The 25,331-nt window shown below is 36.4% G+C and overlaps 1 protein-coding gene across 2 annotated transcripts in view; it reads right to left on the reverse strand.

Annotated features, from left to right (window-relative positions):
- The window catches only part of HCN4 (hyperpolarization activated cyclic nucleotide gated potassium channel 4), a 2,820,592-nt gene that overhangs the window by 355,820 nt on the left and 2,439,441 nt on the right, over positions 1–25,331 (reverse strand). For both annotated transcript variants that reach the window (XM_044077556.1, XM_044077558.1), the window contains exon 7: positions 10,001–10,165. In XM_044077556.1, the coding sequence (XP_043933491.1) occupies positions 10,001–10,165 (165 nt within the window). The remainder of the gene's footprint in view (positions 1–10,000; positions 10,166–25,331) is intronic.

The following is a 25,331-nucleotide window of genomic DNA, read 5'->3' on the forward strand; positions in this document are numbered from 1 at the left end:
CTACAAATAAAAGTGAAGCTTATACAAAATCCCATAAGATTTTCAATAAATACAGCTATAATTAATGGTATACCTAAAGGAGGAGGTATAATATCACTTATTTTGTTAATTGTTATTCTGATTATATGTTTTATATGTTTATAAAAGCCAAATGATTTCTCTAAAAGGAATTTCTTTAAACATTAATGGACTGAATAACCCATGTAAAAGGGCAAGTTTAATGAGATACATTAATTTGCATTGGGCCAACTTAGTATTCCTTCAAGAAACACATCTCCTGAAAATGGATATTGATAAATTAGCCACTAATAAATATACAGTCTTGGTTAGTTCAGAACACACTCAGAAAAAAAGAGGAGTGGCTATTTTATGGAATAAAAGTATGCCCATACCTAAAACTATTAAGTCTTATAAAGATGATAAAGGAATGTTTTGTATGGTTACAATACAGATTAATGGAAAGACATATACATTAATCAATGTATATTGGATACCAGGAACTGGCATTAATACAGTGAAACACCATCTCAATAAGATCATATCATTTTCTATAGGAGATATTATTTTAGCAGGTGACTTTAATTGTATCCTACATGAAAAAGATACTCCTACTATAGGAAAAAGGAAAATTACATCTAATGCAAAACATTTAAAGGATTTTGTTAATTTATATAATTTGAATGATATTAATAATCAGATAGATTCAAAATCATTACCATACACTTTTTTTTCTAACAGATATAAAACTTATTCAAAAATAGATAGAGTCTTTATTTCTAACCAGATGGTAACAGACTTAATTAATTCTAAAATCATTCCGTGTCCTATATCAGATCATAATTCAATCGTCTTTGAGTTTATGATAAAAAATACTTACAATGTTCAGATCAAAAGGATACCAGCATACTTAACTCAACTAAAAGACTATAAAGATTATATACTTTCAGAAGTGCAACATTTTTTAGACTTAAACAATACACCTGAAGTCTCCATTGTTTATGTTTGGGATGCTTTAAAATCATATTTATATGGACAAAGTATCAGATGGTATAATAATAAAAGGAAATCTTGGGACAAGGAATTACTAGATATTCAAAGCAAATTAGACTCATATAAACATAATAATAAAGAAAATATTATGGACAAAAAAGTCATTGAAGAAATAAATAAATTAAATGAGAAATACAAAGAAATTTTAACTCTTAAAGTTAAAATAACATTAGAGAAATATAAGTTTTTCTCTTACTCAATAAGTCCCAAATACTTACATAGACTTAAAAATAAAACAAAAAGGTTGAATAAACAAAATCATATCAAAGAAATTTTCTCCAAGGAAAAAGAAGAATGTTTCTAGTTTACCAGAAATATTAGATGAATTTAGAAATCACTTTCACAAAATTAATCATAATAACATTAACATGGAGCCTAGAGATAAAATAGAGAAATTTATAACTACAAACATGAACAAAAAACTTAATAAACAACAGACTAAACTATTGGATAAAAATATTTCATATACAGAGGTTATTACACAAATAAACCAGCTCAAATCAAACAAAGCACCAGGTAATGATGGTATTATACCAGAGATCTATAAAATTCTTCCCAAAAGTACTTACTCATTAATACATAAGGTTTTTATTTTGGCCCAAAATGAGTTAACAACTCCCCCATCTTGGCAATACACATTTATTTCACCAATTTTAAAGCCCAATAAAGACCCAACCAGATGCACTTCATATAGACCTATTTCATTACTTAATGTTGACTATAAAATGTTTATGAGTATTTTTGCTGATAGATTAAAGACAATCATCCCAGGCATTATAGATATAGACCAGACAGGCTTTATTGTAAATAGAAATACTTTTGATAATATAAGGAGAACTTTAACATTAATTGATTTTGCAAATAGGAAAAAGAAAGATTTAACACTTATTAGTCTCGATATAAGTTCAGCATTTGATTCAGTAAGTTGGGACTACTTGTTTATCTTACTGAAGTGCACAAACTTCTCAGATGAATTTGTAAATCTAATTGAACATCTTTATAAAGGAGCATTGGCTTACATTAAGATAGGAACATATGTCTCATAAAAAATACCCATTTTAAAAGGTACAAAACAAGGGTGTCCACTCTCTCCACTATTATTTACTTTAATAATGGAGCCTTGGGCTAATTTGATCAGAAACAGTACTGATATAGAAGGATTTGATATAGATGAAAATACAATATCTAAAATTCAACTTTTTGCAGATGATGTTCTAATTACATCAGCAGGATCTAACTCTTCTATGCAGTCCTTATTTGATAAAATGATGGATTTTAAAATATCTCTGGTTTAATATTCAATGAAGAAAAAACTAAAATACTACCAATATACATACGAAAAAATGTCCTCATTAATGATTTTAACAAATATATACCCAACTCAGGTCAGATAACTTACTTAGGTATAATATTAACTAAAGATATCAAATCTATTATACATAATAATTAGAGTACCTGTCTTCTTAATATACAAAATCTTTTCAATAGCTGGAACAATATGTTTTTTACCATGGAAGAGAGACTCACAATTATTAAAATGATAGTATTCCCTAAGATATTATACTTAATACAATCAATAATACTTCCACCTACAAAAATAATTATTAAGAAATTGAATTCACTAATGTTAAATTTCTTATGGGCACCTAATAGACCTAGGATTGCATTAAAGAAACATACTAATAGCTGGTCTCAAGGGGGCATTTCATTTCCAGACTTTAATTTATATACTATCTCTTCTATTATAAAAGTTATTACGTTGTTAATAGATCAGTCATATGTTGCAAGATGGAAAGATTACTGGGAACTAATTAGTATCAACTTCATGAAAATCTCTTTAATACATAAAAATATTATTGTAAATAACCCCATGTTATGGTTACTAAAAGAATTTTGTACTTCATCCATTACACCAAAATATATAGTTAGTTACCCATTAAACATTATTATCAGTTATCGTAATTTTATATTCATGCATCCTAAGTATAAGGAATGGAATTTTATTCTATTCCCTATAATGTATACACAAGGTATGCTTTTGTCAACCACTTCTGAAAGAACTCTTTTAGTCACAGAGAATGATCTAAAGTATTGGTATCAGTTGCTGTCTGATAATAAAGTAAAACATTTAGACTTCTTAAAGCAAGAATTTGATTTGAGAAAAACATGTTGGTTAGAAATTCAGACTTTTAGACAACATCTTATTAATAAAATTGATTTAATGTCTTTAACAGTTAAAGAATCTGTTCCAATACTGATTGATTACTTGATATTAAATTTACAACATAGAGTTTCTGATAAGGGTAAGCTCTCATACATACATAAAATGATCAGAGAAGAAACTCATTACAGTTCAGATACCTATTGGAATTATTTCATTTCCATTAATGGTGAATCACCAAAACAACAAGATAAACAATATATATTGGAATCTGCTTATAAAACTACTTCTTCCATTAATTGGAGACTTTTACTTGGAAATTTTACATAGATCCTACTATACACCTTTAATGATGAATAAAATAAATAATAAAGACAACTTATGTAAAAGATGTAATGTAGAAATAAATGCTGATTGGGCACATATGTTTTATGACTGTATAAAATTGAAGGAATATTGGAAGTTAATCAATGATTTTTTGCAGCCCCTTTTCACAGATAATTTCATTGTTTCTAAATCACTTATATTATTTAACACACCTATTCCTAAAAGTGTTAAAAAAGTTAAACTTCCCTTATTATGGTCTATTCTAGCAGTGGCTAGAAAAATAATAACCAGAAATTGGATTTCAGATACCCCTCCTTCATTTAATGAATTTAAAAATGTTATGACTGAAGTGTGTCATATGGAATTGATGACAATAAAATCAAGAACTACTAGAAAAACATCTTATTATATTATATGGGATACTTTACAAAACCTGTTAAAAAATCTTAGTTTCAATAGCATGACATTATAGTTTAATCAATTGATTTGATTTGTAGTGGATGTCTTTGCAAATACTTTGGTTATTTTATTGAATGTTATAACTATTTCTATTTTAATTGCTTGTATAAAATTGTTATGATATTTACTTTGTATGTTAAAAACAATAAACTTGTTTAAAAAAAAAAAGAAATAGGGATATACATAATGCCCTATTTAGACATGTAAAAGATAATCCTACTCATAGTTTTAGGTTTAGGGCTATAGTCAATGTTAAACTTAATAGAAGAGGGGGGGACATCAAACAACTCACAGAACTAATAGAGTCTAGATGGATTATAGAGCTCATGGCACATAGGAGGCCGGGCTTGAATGATGTCATCCCCATGAAACCCACCCTGAAAAATAGGCAGGTTATTTATTAGCGTCTGATTGGATGTTCATTATTTTAAATTGTGTTCTGTGTTATTTGAACTCTATCTGACGAAGGGCTAACACCCGAAAGCGCTAATCATTTGGATATTTTGTTTTTTACCTGGTTTTAAATAAACAACTTTGGATACACAGCAGTATTCTTCCAAGGGTTTTTTTGCTGAATTGCTATTTGTTCATATCCTTTGGTTGAATTATATCGGCATCGAGCATTGTTTTTTGGATTTGACTTGGTTTTGTGCTCTTTTGGTGCTGAGCTGCTATGTCTTCTGAACAAGGCCTTACATGTGAAACAATTGAGAATGGACTACTTAGACAGACTTCCCATGGTAAGAACCATATGAATCTTATACCCATGGATAACCCTCTGCTTAAGATGGGTTTTATGGTTTTAAAAGACAATGGCTTGAACAGTTCCATTCCTGCTACTGTGGATAAAAATTTGATGAATTACTCAGAGAATATAGTTACAAAATGGGGAGACTGCAATGTCTCCAATGGCAAACATACCATCTTGAAGCTTGTTTGCAGTATGGCATAGTCCCTCGAGGCATGAGGGTTCTGTGCATGCCAACACAAGGGGAGCGCTACCCCAAGCTACTGGCTAAGTGGTAACTCATAAATATCAGAACGAGCTTTCAATACATGGAGCTCTTAAATGAATTCTTTGCACCTGAAATTGCCACCCTTAAGGAAGACGCCAAGAAAATACAACTTAAGCTTTTCAAAGATTTTGAAGGGGCCAGATATATGGAACGCCTTGATGAAGTATACAACTCTTTATCAGACAATGATAATAAATTAAAGACACTTAAAATGAGTAAATTAAGGAGAGATCATGATGATTTCTCTAAGGGGAATATATTTGTGTGGGCCAGATCCAGAATTGATCCATCGGAGAAGGGTACAATGCACACCAGATACTCTTCTAAACCTCCCACATTAGTTAGGTCCCTCCCAGTTGCCTCGAACCATTCGGAAAGACGAACGAGGGATGTTGAATTAGGGAACACCATACACCAGCTGCCACAAATGGATAATCAACGGGGCGACCTGGCGGTCGTTGATGACATCGCATGCATATCCAGTGCTGTACATGGCAATGGTACTCCATTGGCAACAGAAGTATTGACTGCTTGTTTGGCAGACCAAGCAGGGGAACCTGTAGAAGCAGCTTACTCTGAACAAATTAAAACTTTGAACATAGCGGCCAACCATCAGGAAACCTTTGAGAAAGATGATATTCGACTGGGGGCTCGACCCAAAGGTTCATCGGTTGAGCGATATTTTTTGAACAGTTTACCGGTTCCGGTAAAGAAGAAAGGGGCCTGGAAACACTCGTTGAGCAAAGGCAGGGACCCGCAGAAGAAAAGGAGGACTTTAGAGTGACTACTCATGGTAATAGTGATATTGTGTTTAATTTATCTGCACATTGTTTGAAACCAGAAGAGTTATATGTATTAAATAAGGGACTATCCTTTGTTCCTAGTAGAGAGAGTGTATATCATGAAGTAGTAATGGACCTCATGCTATATTGTAGAGGTGTGGCTCTACAAAATATGTTTGGTATGACTAGTGTTAATAAGATGATTTTGAGACAGCCTAGCAGCTTTGTGCCCCCATTCACTGCTTCAATGAACCTTTTTATTAAGGCTTGTGAGCAGGACCTCTTAGAATATTTTCAAAGGTGTTTTACTCAGAAATATCATAACTTAACTACAGCACAGAGGAAAGCACTACAAGATCTTTGTGACAATAATGAAATAACTATAAAAATGGCAGACAAAGGGGGAGCAATAGTGGTAATGGACACCACTTTTTATCAGAGCAAGCTAAGACAGCTATTGTCTGATTCACGGACATATATTCATATTAATCCCCTGAAAGTTAAGCAGTTAGCAGATAAAGTGCATAACGATTTGAAACAACTTTTGAATAATACGGTTATTAATGAGGAACTGTACAATTTTCTTAAAATAGAGGGAGTGGTCACACCTCTCTGTAAAGGATTACCAAAGATTCATAAATCTTTGGATGACCCGCCTCTGAGACCTATAGTGTCAGGGAGGAAATGGGTCACTGAGAATGCTTCCATATGGTTGGAAACAACACTTAGGCCATATGTTGATAGTATGGAAAATATACTGACAGATACTGGAGGTTTTCTAAAAGCACTAGGAGAGGTGGACAGGGTGTTCTCTGAGGGTCCTTACCTCATGGTAACCCTCGATGTGCAGAGTTTATTTACAGTCATTAATAATGAATATGGTATTACAGCTATCAGCAAACTCTTGAAGGAGAGTGATGTTACTGACCACAAGATAGGTTTGATTAAAACCATGTTGAGTTTGGTTTTGGAAAACAATGTTTTCCTGGGTCCACAACAATTGTATAGACAGGCACAGGGTGTAGCCATGGGCACACCCTGTGCCAATACTTATGCTAATTTAGTGCTCTCTTTTTGGGAAAAGGAGCATATTTTTAATAATAATGAGTGGAAGCCCAGCATTAGACTTTACAAACGATTTGTGGATGATGTTTTTATTTTATGGAAGGGGGAGGTATCTTTATTGGATGACTTCATTACCTTCCTACACTCCACCACCGACTTCTTCAGGTTTACTAAGGAAGCATCATTTACACAAATAGATTTTTTGGATGTCTTCATAGAGCAAACTAGTCTAGGTTTTTCTACTAGCATACACAGGAAAGAGTGTTGGAAAAACACGCTTTTGTCATTTGATAGCATGCATCCACGCCATACTTTCCCTAATATAGTGCAGGGACAACTAAGTAGGATTCCTAGACTTTGCACTGAGGACTCATGTTTTGAAGGAGAAACAGACAGGCTAAAAGGCTTTCTCCATGACAGGGGATATCAGGAAGACATGGTAAATAAGGTTGCACACAATAGTAAGGCCAAGAGGGGAGAGAAATACAAACCATGGCTACACCGCTCTGACAGTGTAGCAAAGGCATCCCCGCACGATGGAGTAGGTGATCGTGGATCTAAAATAATGTTTACCTATAGTAGTAATATCAGAGAGATTAGTGAAATTGTTAAGAAAAATTGGAATATTTTGATTAGTGATGATAGGATCAGGGATATAGTAGGTCCTTGTCCTAGATTTGGATATAGGAAAAACAAGAGCTTGAAAGACATTTTATGTGGAGAACACCTTACAGATACAGTTACCCCGATTATACAAGTTGGCAGTGTGCCCTGTGGGATGTGCAAGGCTTGTCCACACATTTATAAAGACACAACCTTTACACATCCCACCACAGGAAAAACATGGTCACTAAAGGCTAGGGCAACCTGTAGAACCAAGGATGTTGTCTATTTGGCTGACTGTAAGTCTTGCCCGTGTTTTTATGTGGGCAAGACCAACAACATGTTAAAAGTAAGGGTCTTACAACATATGTCAGCCATCAGAAATAGGGATATACATAATGCCCTATTTAGACATGTAAAAGATAATCCTACTCATAGTTTTAGGTTTAGGGCTATAGTCAATGTTAAACTTAATAGAAGAGGGGGGGACATCAAACAACTCACAGAGCTAATAGAGTCTAGATGGATTATAGAGCTCATGGCACATAGGAGGCCGGGCTTGAATGATGTCATCCCCATAAAACCCACCCTGAAAAATAGGCAGGCTATTTATTAGTGTCTGACTGGATGTTCATTATTTTAAATTGTGTTCTGTGTTATTTGAACTCTATCTGACGAAGGGCTAACACCCGAAAGCACTAATCATTTGGATATTTTGTTTTTTACCTGGTTTTAAATAAACAACTTTGGATACACAGCAGTATTCTTCCAAGGGTTTTTTTGATGAATTGCTATTAGTTTAAGGATGTGCACACTTATGCAACCAGCTTATTGTACATTTTTTTTTTTTATATTTTTCCCCCCAACAGATTTGTTTGCTTTTCAATTGAATTGTACAGGTTATAGGTCACATTAAAGGTGGGAAAAGTTTTGAAATGATTTATTGTGGTCTCATTTTTTATATCACAAAAACCTGGCATTTTAACAGGGGTGTGTAAACTTTTTATATCATGATAGTTAAATGATAGTTATGACAATATGCAAAACATCTATTAAAGCAAAAACATTTACAAGGTTATAACAGAGGCATATCAAGAGTTCAGCAATGAATTAATTGCTATGTACAATACACATACATTAAAGTGAATGTTTTATAAAAAAATATATATGCAAATATAGTTTTGGAGATAACACTCAAGTACACTTTAGTGGTGGGATGGGCTAATGACAATTGGATGGCTAGCCTGAGCTGATACAAGTGTAAAAGTCTGTAGAGAGAGTGAAACACTGTTGTGTAGTAGAAAAGACAGTAACGGATAAGGAGACAGAGGATGATTAGTGTGAGATGAGAGATACAGATGGAGTTCTGCGAGTGATGAATTAGTGAGGAATATTTAGCAGAAGATAAGCAGGGGAGGTATGTGGTGATTAGAGAGATATGTGTTTGAGGTAAGAAGGTGATGAGCACCTTGAGAAGGTCAGTGATATATTAGGGGAGCCTTATGATGATAGTTAGTTTAGAAAAAGTGAGTCTGAAATGTTTTGGTTTACTACATTACTCTGCGGAGATTCCTTGACCGATATTTCATTTAATCTCTTTTGTTCTGTTTTTCTGATAAAGTTATATATCAGGTATTTGTGCTGGTTGACAAACTGTATTCCTATTTGTTTTGTGGCATTCTCTTCTGTCTTTGTACATAATATTTCACACAGTCAACAAAGTTAAGCCAAATATTCAGCAGTAAAACTTTTGTTCATATTTGAGAAATGTATGATGTCAGTTTAAGGGCAGTGAGTTGGTAGAAGTGTTAGTAAAACAGAATACAGTATAGCAAAGCAGCAGATGGACATAAAATAGAAAGGGCAGAAAATACTACAGAACTGCAGTAGTGTGTCACAAAATGTGAAATCCAGGTATACAGTCTGAATAAACATTTTGCATTATAGTTAGATCGAGCCCTATCACTAAACATTACCAGCTCCTCTAATTTCAATATTTATTGTGGCATCAAAAAGAAAGATGAGGTATCATTCTGCAGAAGTTCAGCTTATCCTATAGATTTCTACCTTCTTCTTAAGTCGTGTGAAGAATATGGTGCAAATGAATCAGTAAAGCTCATCACAGCAGATTTTCATCTATTCATTTCTCTGACTTTGCTCAGTGAATTATTAACTGTGTTACTTCTGGTGACAGTACCACGGGATATTTTGAGTACTGCAGGATATTTTGAGTCCTTTCTCTCTGGAGTGATATACTCTTACAAGACACAATTTTTTTTTTCCTGCCATTATTAAGATGTCCAGCAGTCCAGATTAGGGACCTATATCTGGCACAACTCTTCTGAAAAGTAGGGCTGATGTTGCATACAAATACACAGAAAAAAATAAACAGAAATGTCATGCAGCTTCACTCACTATCAGCCATAAGTAACATGTACAAGATTTTCAGGGTAAAAAAAGTTTTCATAATTAAACCACGTTTGACATATTCTTTCCTGTTGTATGGCAAGGCAAGTTTTTCCATAAAAAATTCATACCTATTCTGTCCAGCCGGTCCAGTGCCACTGTTTCAAAGGCTCTTCTCATCATGGGGTACTCTTCCAAGACTTCATTGAAGTTGTCCACAGAGAGGGAGTACAGCCTGCAGTATGTGTCAGCACGTACACTTGCAGTTCTTCTTCCACGGGTTAAAAGACATATTTCTGTAAAATGGTTGATACAAAAAAACTGGGTAATAAGGAAATGCACTCCATCTCTCCACAAATCTACTATCATTGCCTTTTTAGAAATTCTAAAACTAATTTCCTAACCCCATCTTTGCAATCAATTTGAAAGAGCACTCAGACCTCTTCAGCTTCAAAATATCCATGCACTGCTGGAGCAAATTAATTTATTTACACACACTTCTAAGATGTCACAGGACTCAAGTGTTTGAAAAAGAAAAGTTATTTATGTATTAGAGTGTACAATTCTTAATAAAAATAAAACGTGACTTATAAACTGGCACTGGTCTGACTAACAGCAGTCACATTTCTGTAGCTCAGTAAATGAGGTTTAATACTAAACACAAAACATTGTTTTTCTACTTATTACCAAACAGCTGCATAGCATGTTAGACTTCCAGGGCAACAATATGCACACAGCCATCACCAAACCATACTTAAAACCAACATATTAATGCTCCCCTCCTTTCAGAACTCTGCATTTATAAACTTCATTATTCTACAACTTTACCTATTTTCTTTTGGTGCTTTTGCTAACAGTCCTGAATATGGAAACGTATAGACTTTTTGAGTGCAGGATTTTTGATTAGTGATTGTAGGATATTTAATACAACACAGGACCCCTTCATAGTTCCATATTCTGAACTTTCTCTGTTATCAGCAATGAATGCACACTGGTAAAATTGGGAGGGCATGCCAGACAGTATGTCACTTGCCAGCTTGCCCAAAACACTGCCACAATATTATCATCAATATGACATATTGAGACAGCATGCTGCTCAGCCCTACAGCGACATCTAACCATCTGCATGTCACATCTCCCACTAGCACATCTCTAGCATCTTGGACTTTTAATGTAAAACAATGCAATCAGAAAATAGCATGGGTATTTCAGGGCTCTTTTATGTCTGTGTTATTTCTATTGCATTGAACACACTGATCTTCTGCATGTACTGGCAATGCTGACAACGACAATCTTGCTTTAGGAATTAACTTAGCTTATCAAATAATCATCCAAAGAAGGAAAGACTTAGTGTTCTATGAAATGATATGCTTTTGTGAACAGAGGACAAGTCAGTGCTATTTACTTACGTGATACATACTATATTCAGGAGGCAAGGATAGGGACACATGCTTATAAATATAACAAGCTCAAATGGCAATTTGCCCATATAATATTATATCATAAGATAAGAAAAAGCCAAATAAGGGAAAAACGACCCTTTCACAGTTACGGATATTAATGAAAACAAATACCTTCTGGCTTGTTGTGAGTATTGCTAGCATGTGTCAGACAATCATGATTCTGTGCACTAAAGCAAACTTCTGCAACCGCACATACGTCATCATGTACAGCAGTCATATTTTGTTTCAAGCTACTTTGCATAAATTGAACACTGCTTTAAAAGTATAGCTGCCAGAACAGAAATCAAAAAAATGGGTGTTGCTGCTCAATAACAGATGAATTACATTAGAGCAAACCTTCTGACTGCAAGAAATAGTAATATACTTTCATTAATTACAAAAAATATTTATTATACCAAGTATGATGATTTAAATCTACTTAAAAAGCATACTTCCCCTCTACACACATGTAAAAACACTTCCTGTAATTTACTGGAAAACTACTAAACCTTCTTTCAGCTACAGGCAAGACCTTCTCCCCCACATATAAAATATATCACCACTTAGTGTAACCAACTGTGATGAAAAAAGACTATTGTTAACACTGCAGTAGCATCAGCAGGGCCAGTCTTAGGTCAGTTAGACCTATTTGGCCCAATAGGGCACCACTGCTTTAAGGGGCCTTGCACTAGGTAGAGGGTCTTTATACCTTAAATGGTTCAGATATTTGCCTTAGAGCCACTACAGCAAAATGCAAAGCATTTTTGTATTGGTCATCTTGGTCTAGTAGTAGTTAAATGTCTTGTTATTGGAGAAGACTGCACTTCTTGTAATGCATTGCATTATTGGCTAGTCCAGTTTTATTAGTAAATGTAGGTTCACACCATTTGTCTGTCTCACTTTGTTAGCTGCTCACACTCCCATAGTAGTCAGATAGTTTTGCTGACTTCCCCAAAACTTAGACTTAACTTAAAAACTGATAGGTATTACACTTTCTTTTGCTTCTCTTGCTGACATTTGGTTCAAGACTGGTTATTAATGAAAACAATTATAAGAAATAACTGGAATAGTCAGTCTCTTGAGTATGAAAACAAACACTAAGCATAAAAAAATAAATATCCTTGCCCAGATTAACAGGATAACCCCTGGCCATGAACATATGCATCAGAACCTCTAACTCTTCCAAACCATCTTCTTGATTCATGGTTATTCTAGCAATCCTAATGCACTGACCTTTTACAAGACTTTTCTTCTGAAAAAGGGGGTGTCATCTTGAAAAATGCAAATAGGGGTTGCAAAATGTAGGTATCCTGTACATGTTGGATTTGAAACCCATTATACTGTATGATATTAGTGTGTTAAGGTAGTTGATTTTTTTCCTTGTCATACGTTTGGTAGTGTTATTCATATAATCTACAAATGACTTAATATCTGATTCTGTATCATCCTATATTAAAAAAATGTCATCCAAAAATCTGAGATATACATGAATATTTTTTTAAAAAATGAGCACTTAAACACGTTCATTTTCCCATGTAAGCAAAACCAAGTTGTCGAAAACTGGGGCACATCCTGCCTCCATAGCAACTCCTCTAGTTTGCTTGAAAAATTCACACACTAAAAAGATATAATTATGGTCGAAGACAAGGGATGTAAACTGAATAATCAAATTAATGTTATCATTAGACAGAAACTGATACATATTTAAACTTTCTAGTCCTTCGGTACAACAGTAAACAAATCCATCACATCTATTGTAAAAAAAAAAAAAAAAGATTCTTATTTATTTATTTATTTTACATTTGTTAACCGTGAAATTCCGACTGGACCAGGTCCATTTTCAGCGGAGGCCCAGGGAGAAAAGCTCCAACATCAAGTTATACAAATACAGTACATCCAGCATAATACACAAAACAGGTTACATTATGTATGCTGAGCATAGTAATATAACAAGAATTAATAAAAACACTCCAGGTAAAAGATATAGAACATGGGTAAAAAGACAATGTCAGTCATACTTTGGTAAGAAAAGAAAATATATCAAGTAAGATTCTACAGTTAAAAGTACCCTTTCAGATGACCAAGCCTACAGGGGATCAGAGCTCCAGCATGTGATCAAAGAGGAATTTGGGGAGTTAATAGTAGTATGGGTAGGGTTATGTAATACAAGGGCATAACCATGTACTAAGAAGGTGCGATTTGAGGGAGTTTTTGAATATGGATGTGGAGGGGGCAGTGAACACAGATAGGGGAAGAGAGTTCCAATTTCTGGCAACGGTGTGGGAGTAGAGCGCTTTCCCTGCATTATTGTTAGCCTTGGTGATGGAGAGGAGAGATTTTTCACTGGATCTTAGGTATCGGTTTGTAGTATAGATAGTAAGTAGGTTGGGTAATGAGGGCTTTTTTTTCAGGATATTTGAGAATATTGTAGGCTGTGCCCAGCTGGTGATAGTTAAGTAGCTGTGGTAGCTCAAGCCATTTTAGTTCTTTTAGTGCAGCACAGTGATGGGTTCTATAGGTTGAGTTAGTAGCAAACTTGGCTATTTTATTGTAGCATGATTCTAGTTTGTCTAGGTCACATTGTCTGATTTGGGTAAAGATTGGTGCTGCGTATAATAGAGTTGAGAGGAGGTGGCTTTGTGCAAGAGTGACTCTTGCTTTTTGTGAGAGAAAGGACTTATGCCTGTATAGGGAGCCTAGTTTTTTGTGTACTAGTTTTATGGTATTTCAGATGTGAACATCAAAGTGGATATTATTGTCTATTTCAATGCCTAGAAGTTTGGTGTGGTTAGAAGGGGAGATGGTGGTGCTGTCATTAGAGGTTATGGTAAAGGAGAGGGTTTTTTTTATCTATTAGGGGTAAATAGTAGCAGTTTTGTCTTTTTGGGATTTAGAATTAGTTGGATCCCAGATATCCATTTTTCTACTGAGATAAAGGTATCTTGAGTGAGTGTATGTAGGGTGGTGGGAGATGAGGCGGAGCAGATCAGAGTTGAATCATCTGCATATTGTATGAGTGTGGCATGTTGTGTAGAGCATTTGAGGTTATTTGTGAAAATAGAGAACAACAGCGGGCCCAGTATAGAGCCCTGTGGGACACCTACGGTGGCTGGAAGTTGTGTAGACAGAGTTCCTTTCCACTGGACTGATTGTTGCCTGTCAGACAAGTAGCTTCTGAACCAGGCTATAGTAGAGGAGGTGAAGGATAATGATGTTAGTGAGTCTAGTAGAATGGAGTGGGAGACCATATCAAATGCTTTTGAGAGGTCTAGGAAAATGGCTGATACATATTTGTTATCATTCCTGTGAAGGTTTATATAATTAGTGAAAGATAAAAGGGCTGTGGTAGTGCTGTGATGTGGACGGAAACCGTGTTGTGTGGTAGATAGTAGATTGTGTGTGTTAAGAAATGTCATCACTTGCAAGTGGATGCGTTTCTCAAGAATTTTGGATAAGGGGCAAAGGATGGCAATAGGTCGGTAGTTGGAGAATTCATAAGAATTACCTCCTTTATGGAGAGGAATGATGCGAGATACTTTCCAGAGTTTGGGTATGTAGGATTCTAGTATGGAGCGGTTGATAAGGATGGAGATAGGATATGATAAGGAGTCACTAGCCATTTTTAGGTATGCAGCAGGTATGTTATCAGCTGCTAGTGTGGTTGGCTTTAGTTTTAGGAGGAGTTTTTGATAGTTGAGGTGGGCACTGGTGATAGGCTGAAAGAGGGGTGGTGTGGAATAGGTTAGGTTGTGACTGAGGTAGACTGTTTTTGGTTATTTGACTGGACAGGGCTAAGATGGATTTAGTAAAATGGTTATTAAATTGAGAAGCTATGTCTAGGGTATTGTTAGTAGAGATAGGTGCTGGGGTTGTGGTTTTGCCTGGCTTTAGTAGGGAGTTAATGGCATGCCAGAATTTTTGTGGACTATTTGAATATTTCCTTTGGGTGCTAAGAAAATAGTTTTGTTTGTTTATTTTGGATTCAGCCTTGGCCTTGTTTCTAAGCTGTTGATAGTATTGTCTGGAGCTAGGGGTTTTGTCAGTTTTCCAGATTTGCAGGCTTTATCTCTAGCTTTTAGTAAGGCTCTGGTGTCTCTATTTAGCCAGGGTGCGTAGTTGCCAAATATTGCTCTTTAAACACCCCAAAATCACATGAATAACCTCAGGCTTTGTGCCCACTGAATGGTGCACCACAACAGTTATCCCACTCCACAAAGAAAGAGCCATGACAGACCCCAGGAACTACCGCCCCATTAGCCTAACGAACCTGGTCTGCAAGGCCATAGAACGTATCATCATGGAACTCATAAACAAAGACATTGGTAATCTCCAAACTCTGGACCCTATCCAGTTCGGGTTTGTAAATGGCAGATCATGTCTCCTAAACCTGATTGACTTCTTTGAAGCAGTCACCAAAGCCATAGATGAGGGTAAGGTGGTTCACACAGCGTATCTAGATCTCGCCAAGGCTTTCAACACCATCCCCCACTCTGGAATTATAGATAAGCTCACTAAACTAGGTATAAATCCCTATGTCACAAGATGGGTTGCCAACTGGCTCACGGACAGAACCCACACTGTGAAAGTAGCAGACTCCAAATCTGACTTCAGATCAGTGACAAGTTGAGTACCACAAGGTTCAGTCCTGGGACCTCTCCTGTTTGGTATCTACTTCTCTGAAGTACAGGCTAACACAGAAGGTCTTTGGCTAACAAATGCAGATGACTGCAAACTAGGAGCCATAATCGAAACTCCTAACGATGTGGACATACTACAAAAGGGCCTCACTGAGACAGATGCCTATTGTCAAAACCATGGCCTGAAGCTCAATGCCAAAAAGTGTATTCTCATCCCCTTTGGTAAAAACTCTGTACCCATGAACTACCACATAAGTGGTAGTCTACTTAATGCTGTAAGTGTGATAAGAGACCTTGAGACACAGGTGGACAGTAGTCTCTCCTTTGATAATCACATTGCCACAGTGGTCAGGAAATCCTTCTATGTGGCTCACCTCATCACAGAAGGTTTCTCATACAGAAAAAAAGAGGTCATTGTTCCCCTCTACTCATCACTCATTAGACCCATTATAGAGTACAATGCCCCTTTTGGTATGTACCTCACAAGACATCTACAACAACTGGAAAGGCCACAGAAATACCTCACAAAGAGGATTACTGGTCTCAAACAGATGCCCTATGCAGACAGTCTCAAAAAACTCCATCTTTACTCTGTTGCATATCGCCTACTCAGAGGCGATCTCTGCCTAACATACAAAACTATGTCAAACCCAGAGCTGTTGGACATGCTCCACTTAAAGAAATCCCAATCCCTCTGAGCTACATGCTCTAGGGACCTAAACCTTGTCACCACAATAAACAGAACATGCTGGAGGGATAGATCCCTGTCCCAGAGACTTCCCATACTCTGGAACAGACTACCTATGTCAAACAGAGCTCCTCATTAGCACTCTTCAAGAAAAATCTTGATGATTGGATGGGAAATAAGAAATTCACCCCAGGGATCACTTCTGTGGCTCTGCTCGACAGGGGCACAGGAAAATAATTTTCTTGAGTGGCAAAAGCCAGGGTACCCTTTTGGCTAGGCTTATATAGGCCCTAGGGCTAATAGCCTAGTACCTACCTATGAACCCTATGAACCTACGGTACCAATTCATAAACTGGTTTTAACCATCTGTCAATCAACACTGCCACTGGATAAGTCTTCAAGCCTTGGGCAGGAACTATAGGTCTAAAAGGGGATAATAATGTCTTTATGAATTTTCGATATACCAAAAATGCTGGGAATAGTAGGCTTGGGATTTTTCAGAAATATTTGTATGTCTCCACATCAATTCTCTGATTCATTATATAATCCTCCAACTATGAATTGATTCAACAATAGGCAAAGTTAATTTGATTTGTTGAAACTGAAGTATAAGTGTCAGTGTTATGTAAAATACCCAGCACAGGAGTAATTGAAAGAATCAAACAAGGTAGTACCATCCCCTTTGTCTGGTTTCATTATTCACAAAGATTTATTATTGCGTAGAGTGTCAAAAAGTAACTTTTCCTGCTTAGTGAGACTGTGAAAATATCCCTTTTCTTTTAATCCATATTATAAATGTCTTCCATGATAGCTTTAGCCTTTTCAAAAATATTAATAATGGGATGTAATGGAGGATTAAACACACTTCTCTTCCTAATATTTCCACCTATAGATGTAGCCAAGTCATTATGTACCTTCCCTTTGTTCTTTTCATGAAGAAAGCAGTAAGATTTTGTTTTCTAACAAATAATTTAAATTCTAACAAAGAAGCTGCTATGTCTAAATTCCTGGTGGGAACAAATTTATATCCTTTTTGAAATAAAGAGAAGTGTTCTTTAGTGACTGAACTACTAGTGTAATTGTAAATGTCATAACTTCCATAAGCTAACACTATTCATTGCCTTCCTATAGTCAGTACCTCCTCTGCTCTGCTCTCCTGTCTTCCTGTGGTATGCTTTCTCCTGTTGCCCTAAATATGATGCTTGAATGTTCAGGACTGGATTCAGCAACTCTTTGGATCTGCTGATTGATCTGTCCGATCTCCTCAAGGTCTGAAAATCCTGCTGATCAGGGATATAAGCCTATTCAAAATATCTTTCTGGGGGGATCCCCACATCTCTCTCAGCCCCTGATTCCCCCATACTGCCAGGACAATTATCACATGTCTGAAAACTGTTATTCCATTGCACAGACCTAGAATATATCAAATTCTTAATAGGGTATGTCTCCTTGTTATTATATTACTTAATATCCCTCCCTAATTTCTTCTGTTTCCTGTTAAATATGGCATTACATTTTCTATCAACTTTACATAATACATTATCATATAAACTTCTGTATTGTTCAAAAAATATTCAAATCATTGTATTTAATAATTATGTGCAACAGTTCAAAGCAGTGTCTATCAAACATTCATTCACTGAAGGACTTGATCTTTTATTTGGAAAAGAAATTAGGAAAAGTAAATACTTTACAAGTTGACAATAGTTCGCAAAGGCAAAGTTTAAGGCTGAGCATTGTGCCACAAGGTTTGAGAGTTTCAAATTTATTTTTGGTTTAAATTATTACTGTGAAATGTATAATGATTTTATTAACATGTTTGATAGATATGGCTTTGAAGTGATTCAGATGATTATTAAATACAATGATTTTTATATTAAATCGTTACTTAAAGAGGAAGAGGCGCTGGACATACTTCTCAAATGTACTAAATTCCTCTGTATTTTCCAGTTTGGGGCTCAAAATAAGTGGGTGCCATGAATTCCTGACTGGTCCCTTTAAATCCCAATTTCATTTTCTGACTTGAAAAAAAAATTAATAATAATAATAAAACTAGCCAAGGTAAATGTGAATGAGTGTATGAGTATGTGTGTTATTTAAACTGGTGGTTATTTCTCTGTATGAGAAAGCGTGTGTATGGAATTTAAACTAGGCGTTTGTATGAGAGATAAGTGGGTGTGTTACTGTGTGAAAAAGTAGGTGTGCGCGAGTGTATGGCTGTGTGAGAGCAGAGAAATGGTGTGTGTGTGTGTGTGTGAGAGAGACAGAGAGCGCAAGCAGAGAGAAGGTGTGTGACAGAAGCAGTAATGATTTTTCATAGTGGCATCTAGTATCAGTACACAAGTACTGTGCAGTTTACAATGCGCATCTTCATACAGTCATTTTATTTCGTTTTCTTTATTTCATTAGAAAGGCTGGTGATATGAATGTGTATTGGTAAAGAACAAAGCACTCATTTATTTATTTGCTCAACTCACCTTCAGTACTTAACCCTGTTCCACAGTGATTCTGCAAGTGGTTGTGTATCTCAAAACCAAACATAATTTTTACCCACAAATGGCATACTGAATCAACAAAGATAGCACTAGCAGTGACCTGCCAAAATCAAGGAGCAACCCTCATCACTGCCCAAAGTGCCTATTTACTATAGTCTCGTTGCTGTTGATGTTACTTTGTTTCGTTGCCTGGTTGCCATTGAACTGTGCTAGATAGTTACTACATTACTAGCAGATGTTGCCTAAATTTATTGGTAACTGAAATATATGCCCCTCTGTACTTCACAAACCAGTCAATCTCTTATCTCCAGGCAGAATCACTCAGGGACACATTTTAAACCAGTAGTGTATATGTGTGTGTGTGTGTGTGTGTGTGTGTGTGTGTGTGTGTGTGTGTGTGTGTGTGTGTGTGTGTATAAGAGAGAGAGCAGAAAGAAGGTGTGTGCAGCTATGATTTATAATTGTCGGAGGTTGAGAAGCATGTCAGTAAGCATGGAAGACAGAAAAGTGTATAATCACAAATTTTTATAAAAAGAACTATAACATCTGCTGAACACACCACTGGCTTCAAACTTTTCAAAGACAAAAAACACAACTAGGTCTTAACACATAACCATTTTCAAATGTCAGACTGCGGCTGCGTGGAATTCGTGTCAGCCTGGGCCGCACTGTTGAACTTGCTCTTGCTCATCAGTTTGCTTTCAAAAACTGTATTCACAGAGAGCAAATGACATGGAAGTAAGTTACATGACACAGTGGACAAGCATTATGTCCAATTAAAAAAGGATAACGTAAGGGCTTTATATTAGAACATTACCCCACCGCAATTTTCGTGCAGGAATGGGCGTGTCCTACACGACTGACAGGGCTGAGTGACAAGCCATGCAGATTATACAGTGAGATGGTGAATATCCACTGTGAATATTCATTTTCTGGTCGTTTCTAAACACAGGCTTCATGCTATTTTATGTTATCTTTAATTAGAGTTACTATAGCTTTTAGTACACGATATGTAACAGAGATTAAATAAAGTTATCCTCATTTTCTACACTTATAAGTGTACTGTCGAAAGCACCACATGTCCTGGGTGTCTGACATGCTTTGTCACTTTGTACTTAACAAAATACTGTGTTGTACGGTAAGAAGTGGGTCAGAAGGGCAGTATGGATGCAGTATCCACAAGTTTCCATTTTGCAGTCCATGCCCATAACCTGTGCATGCCCCACCTTTCTTTGTTTTAATGTTGTGCAGTAATTGCTTTTCCAGGGGGGCAAGCCCCCCCTGCACCCTCCCACCTTTCTTTAAGCATTTTTTTCTGGAGATAAAGCAGCAAGCAATATTCTGAAGCAGTGGGACAACAAATGCAATAAAAAAGACCTCCCAGAAAGGTCGCCACCTGCACCCAGTACCTTTACAAAATACGAATTTTAAGTCTGTGTAATAGTTTTTATACGTGCAGCATATTACGTGTTCTCACCCCTCTCATTTAAAGAATTGTAATTCTCAGCATAATAGTGTAATAGTTTTGTATAACTGCAGCATATGCTATCTTCCTTTGAATAGGTAAATCTGTTTGGATCGGTACAACATTTGTAAGTACACATTCTGCCAAATTATTTAGTCTAAGATGTAATTTATTGAAGCTTTTGATCACTGCAAATTGGAAATCCTGCTACTGGTAAATAAGGGAGAAAAGGCTTTGTATTGAATTAATTACAATGTTTAGCATACTCAACTTTCTGAGGATGGTTTCCCATGTTTATTCAAAGCACTTTTCAAAATAAACATCATGAGCAAAGTGCTGGGCAGGGTTTGGACAGTCCTTGCTACTGCACATCTAGTGGGGTAATGTTCTAATACAAAACCAACATAAGTACCCAGCAGCTATTTTGAAATCTGTATTTCTGAAGGAGATCGGATGTTCCAGAAAGGTGACGAAAGGTGATTTTGGCAAAAAAAATAATCTATTCCACAGTAAGTTCCTTCGGTATGTTATCTTATGTATGTGGCAGTCAAACATATAACAGAAAACTTTTTTTTTTTACTCCAGTGATTTACACTTCACCTCATTTTCTTATTCTGTTGCTTCTCACCAATGTTAAAAGTAGCTACACCCTTGTGAAAACCTCAGATGATAGTTGTGTCCTGCTTATAACTGTGATTCTAGAACAGTGTAATATGTTGCTTGCATATTCTATATACAATCGTTCTGTTCATATGACTGCTTTTCGCACTTGCGGAGCCTTAAGCCATGACTATCTCTGGTAATCATTTTGTCTCATTTTCTCTGTTTAGTACTGCACCAATTGAAAAGCTTGCACTTCATATGAATGTAGTTCAATGTTCAGTTCTCAGACATAACAAGGTCTAATCCTTTAGAAGTCTAAAAGAAGCCATTTATAGGCAGCATCACAGCAGTCTAACCCATTCTTATGACAGTCAGACTAGCATCATGTGGAAAATATTTGTTTGTTTTGGCAGGGCAAGGGATCAGAGTTTCTAAAATAAGTGTTGTATGAACACTGTGTGTGTGTGTGTGTGTGTGTGTGTGTGTGTGTGTGTGTGTGTGTGTGTGTGTGTGTGTGTGTGTGTGTGTGTGTGTGTGTAATACTTGACCTATCTTATGTGCATTCCCATGATACAACTTAATTTATCATTTTACTGCTGTATTTTCATTGTATACTGCATCCCGCTTACATGACAAATGTATGGTAGTGAGATGGTTTTCTGGTTCATAACAACAATGGCAATCTGTAATTTAATGTAACATAATACCTCACGTCTTTTTACTTCCAGAATTTACTCCCAGAACAAAGTAAAAAGTAACTGAGAAAGGGGATGGCCCCAAACGAGGGAATGTTTTTAGATATAAATTGTGTTAACTTAGAAAATTGATGACAATAAGTGTGTAAATTTATATGTATTTTTTGAAGTAAAAGGTGTGTAAATATAACAATCATCAATATTAACTGACTCTAATCCACCACTTTTCTCAATAAATAAAATAAATAAATAAAAATCCAATTTTAAGAGAAGCAGAAAGATTTCCGAGTCCATATTGAAGACAGTTGAGAAGTATTTGTACACTGCGATTTTAGAAGCTGTGTTGGCAGCTGTATCCCTGAAGAACATTCCAGCATCTTGTCTACAGCCTCCCATTGAGTTTTACATACTGTTCTAGTACCTTGGAATACAGTCTGCAATTTTTTTTATTTTGCAGGTATACAAATTCCATCATTAATGCCCTGTAAGTAAGGGAAGTAGTATTTGGATACTTCTAACAGTCGGTGATTTTGGCTCAAAATTTTGCCCTGCCTCTCCAAATCACTCCTAAAACTGGCAATATTGAGAGAAAGGGTGATGGGTTACACTTAACAAATAATGACAATAATTAGAGTTAATAAATTTCTTTTACTTCAGAAAATGCATGTTGTTAACACATTCTGTTACTCTGTCAACTTCTCAAGGTATTAGTAGTATTTTAAAAAGTGTCCATGATTATTTCTGGATTTGTCCTTGACCCTGGAGTTGAGAAGTTGAAAGCTGTGCAACATACCCATTTGGTGCTTTTTAAAGACATCAAACTTCCCCCACCCACAACTTCTACGTGGGTCACTATGAGGTCCAACAGCATTTATAATCCAACACTTGGCAACATGTACTTGCTGTTCTCCCCCTTTTCATGGACCCAGGGGAGGGCTGTGTATGGGGGGGGGGGCCATTCAACCATGATTTTGTGAGGGGGGAAGGCCGGCAAACGCAGACAGCCCTGGCAGCACAAACTCTAGCTATGCCACTGATCAGTAGGCCATGGAGAATGACTTTTGGAGGTTCTAGCAAACTACAATATTCTGTTGCTAAGATTAGAATATTGCCTACCATTAAATGCCCTACTTTTACTACAAAACCCACATACTGCCAGTCACCAAAAACAAAATCCTAAGGTTCATCATCTTCTCCTTTCCAGATGAACATCACTGCTACACATTTAAAAAAAATGCTATTTACTACAGAGTCTGGGACCATATTTTGGTAGTCTGTTCTTCAGTTTGCATTTGAAAGTTGGTATCTCACAATTCCATTGGAGTGGTTGAGGTTAGATAATTATCTATGCGAATTTTATGTTAATCAGCATGCAGATTGAACCCTATTTTTCATGGGCCTTTGCCCAGATTTTTGATATTTCCAGGTTGAGAGGTATGACGTTGAATACTCAGATTTCACAAGATCTTATTTTTGAACAATACAGAAGTTTATATGATAAAGTGGATAGAAAATATAATGCCATATTTAGCAGGAAACAGAAGAAATTAGGGAGGGATATTAAACAATTTTACCAGGTTTCAAATTGCAAAATGAGCATAACTCTTACCAGCATGGTCGGCAAAACTTCCCAAAGATAATAAAGTGTGTGTGTGTGTGTGTGTGTGTGTGTATCATACTTCCCAATCATACTGAATTACCCAGTTTTTACCAAGTTTTGGGGTCCAAATAATGGAGTGCCACAATTCTTGAGTGACACCCCCTTCATTTCCAATTTTCCCAGATTTTTTTTTATTTATTTATTTTTTGCTTTTTGAGCTGACATCATTGCACACTGTTGGAATTGAGCTCAAGGGCTTACATTTCCAGTTTCTGCCCAGGAAGAACTTTGAATTTTTTGCAAGTGAGAATTGAAGGACTGTTCACTTACTGCCCAGGACAGGAAGGACTGTTTTGTTTACTTACTGCCCAGGCAGGACTGCTTACTTCTGTGAGTGCAGAGGAACTGAACAGGAAGGACTTGTGAGTGGGAACTGAATGCTGGCTGGAAGTACTGCAGAGCTACTTGAGCGAGCGGACTGCTTAGAATTAAGATGGAACTGAAGGACTTGCAAGTGGGAAGTGAATGCTGGCTAGAAGTACTGCAGAGCTACTTGAGTGAGCGGACTGCTTTGAATTGAGGTACAGAGTTGAACTGAAGTACAGAGGAACTGAAGTTCCCAGAAGGACTTGCGAGCGGGCGGGAATTGAATGCTGGCTTGAAGTACTTGAGTGAGGTGTGTGTGTGTGTGTGTGTGTGTGTGTGTGTGTGTGTGTGTGTGTGTGTGTGTGTGTGAGACAATGCCCCAGGACAGGTACTCAGGCTTAAACCCTGTACCTTGGGTACAGGTATAAAGAGCCTAAAGTCCCTATCCGCCCCCACTTGTGAAATTATGCCTCCTATTTTTGTTCTGTTCATCATAAAATCTGTAGTTTTCAGGACTTTTGTGGCAAATCAGTGAAGGATTGAATTCACTAATGACAGGCATTTGAATTTCAGACTTCATATTCTTCAAAAAATAAGTGGTAACACAAAACCTTTTATTCTACCAATTTTCTAAGTTTATAAGATCAGTATTTGAGATTTGTCCCTATTGTGGGGCTGTGTTTCCCCATTATTGTCTTGCCCAGGTTTTTTGTGCTAAGACATTGAGAGCTATGGTGAGAAGTGAGAACTGAATTCTGTATTCCCCCATTATTGGCTTTGTCCAGGTGTTTTGTGCTAAGAGGTTGACAGCTATGGTGAGAAGTGAGAACTGAATTCACTAAATGATAGCCATTTAAGTTTCAGCCTTCCTTTCTTTCAGGAAACTGCTGATTTGGTATAGTGGTATGTTGCTCTGACTGCAGTGTACAGGGTCCTGGGTTCAAGACTTGGCAGTGAAATGCATGGTGGTAACATAACATTTTATTCTAGCAACTTTCCAAAATTATACAAGCAATGTTTAAATGTGTCTCTGGTTTTTGGCCTTTTGCCCCCCCCCCCCCAAAAAAAAACTGAAATTGAAAATAAGTGCAAGAAGCTGTGCAAGATGCCTATGGCTTACAATACTGTTTTTTATATATATATTTTGTGTGTGTGTGTGTGTGTGTGTGTGTGTGTGTGTGTGTGTGTGTGTGTGTGTGTGTAAGTAGACTTTTATGATGGAAATGTTCTGAATTGGGCAGTTTTGGCATTACTGGTTCATGCATTTTGTTTCATTGGCTACTGGAAAAATGTTCAAACAATAAATTTAAAATGCGCTCCAAGTCTAACCAGTGTGCTGTATTATACAAGGAATATAATTTAATAAAGAGAGAAGGTGTATCAAAGAACACATGTTTCTTGCTTTGTGTGCAAGGGGCCTATAATTTGAAAACAGCCCAAAGGTAATTGTTATCCACCACTGGCCAAAATG

Source organism: Protopterus annectens, chromosome 7.part0 (genome assembly GCF_019279795.1).
Source record: "Protopterus annectens isolate FY-2018-M chromosome 7.part0, PAN1.0, whole genome shotgun sequence".
Taxonomy (NCBI): Eukaryota; Metazoa; Chordata; order Ceratodontiformes; family Protopteridae; genus Protopterus; species Protopterus annectens.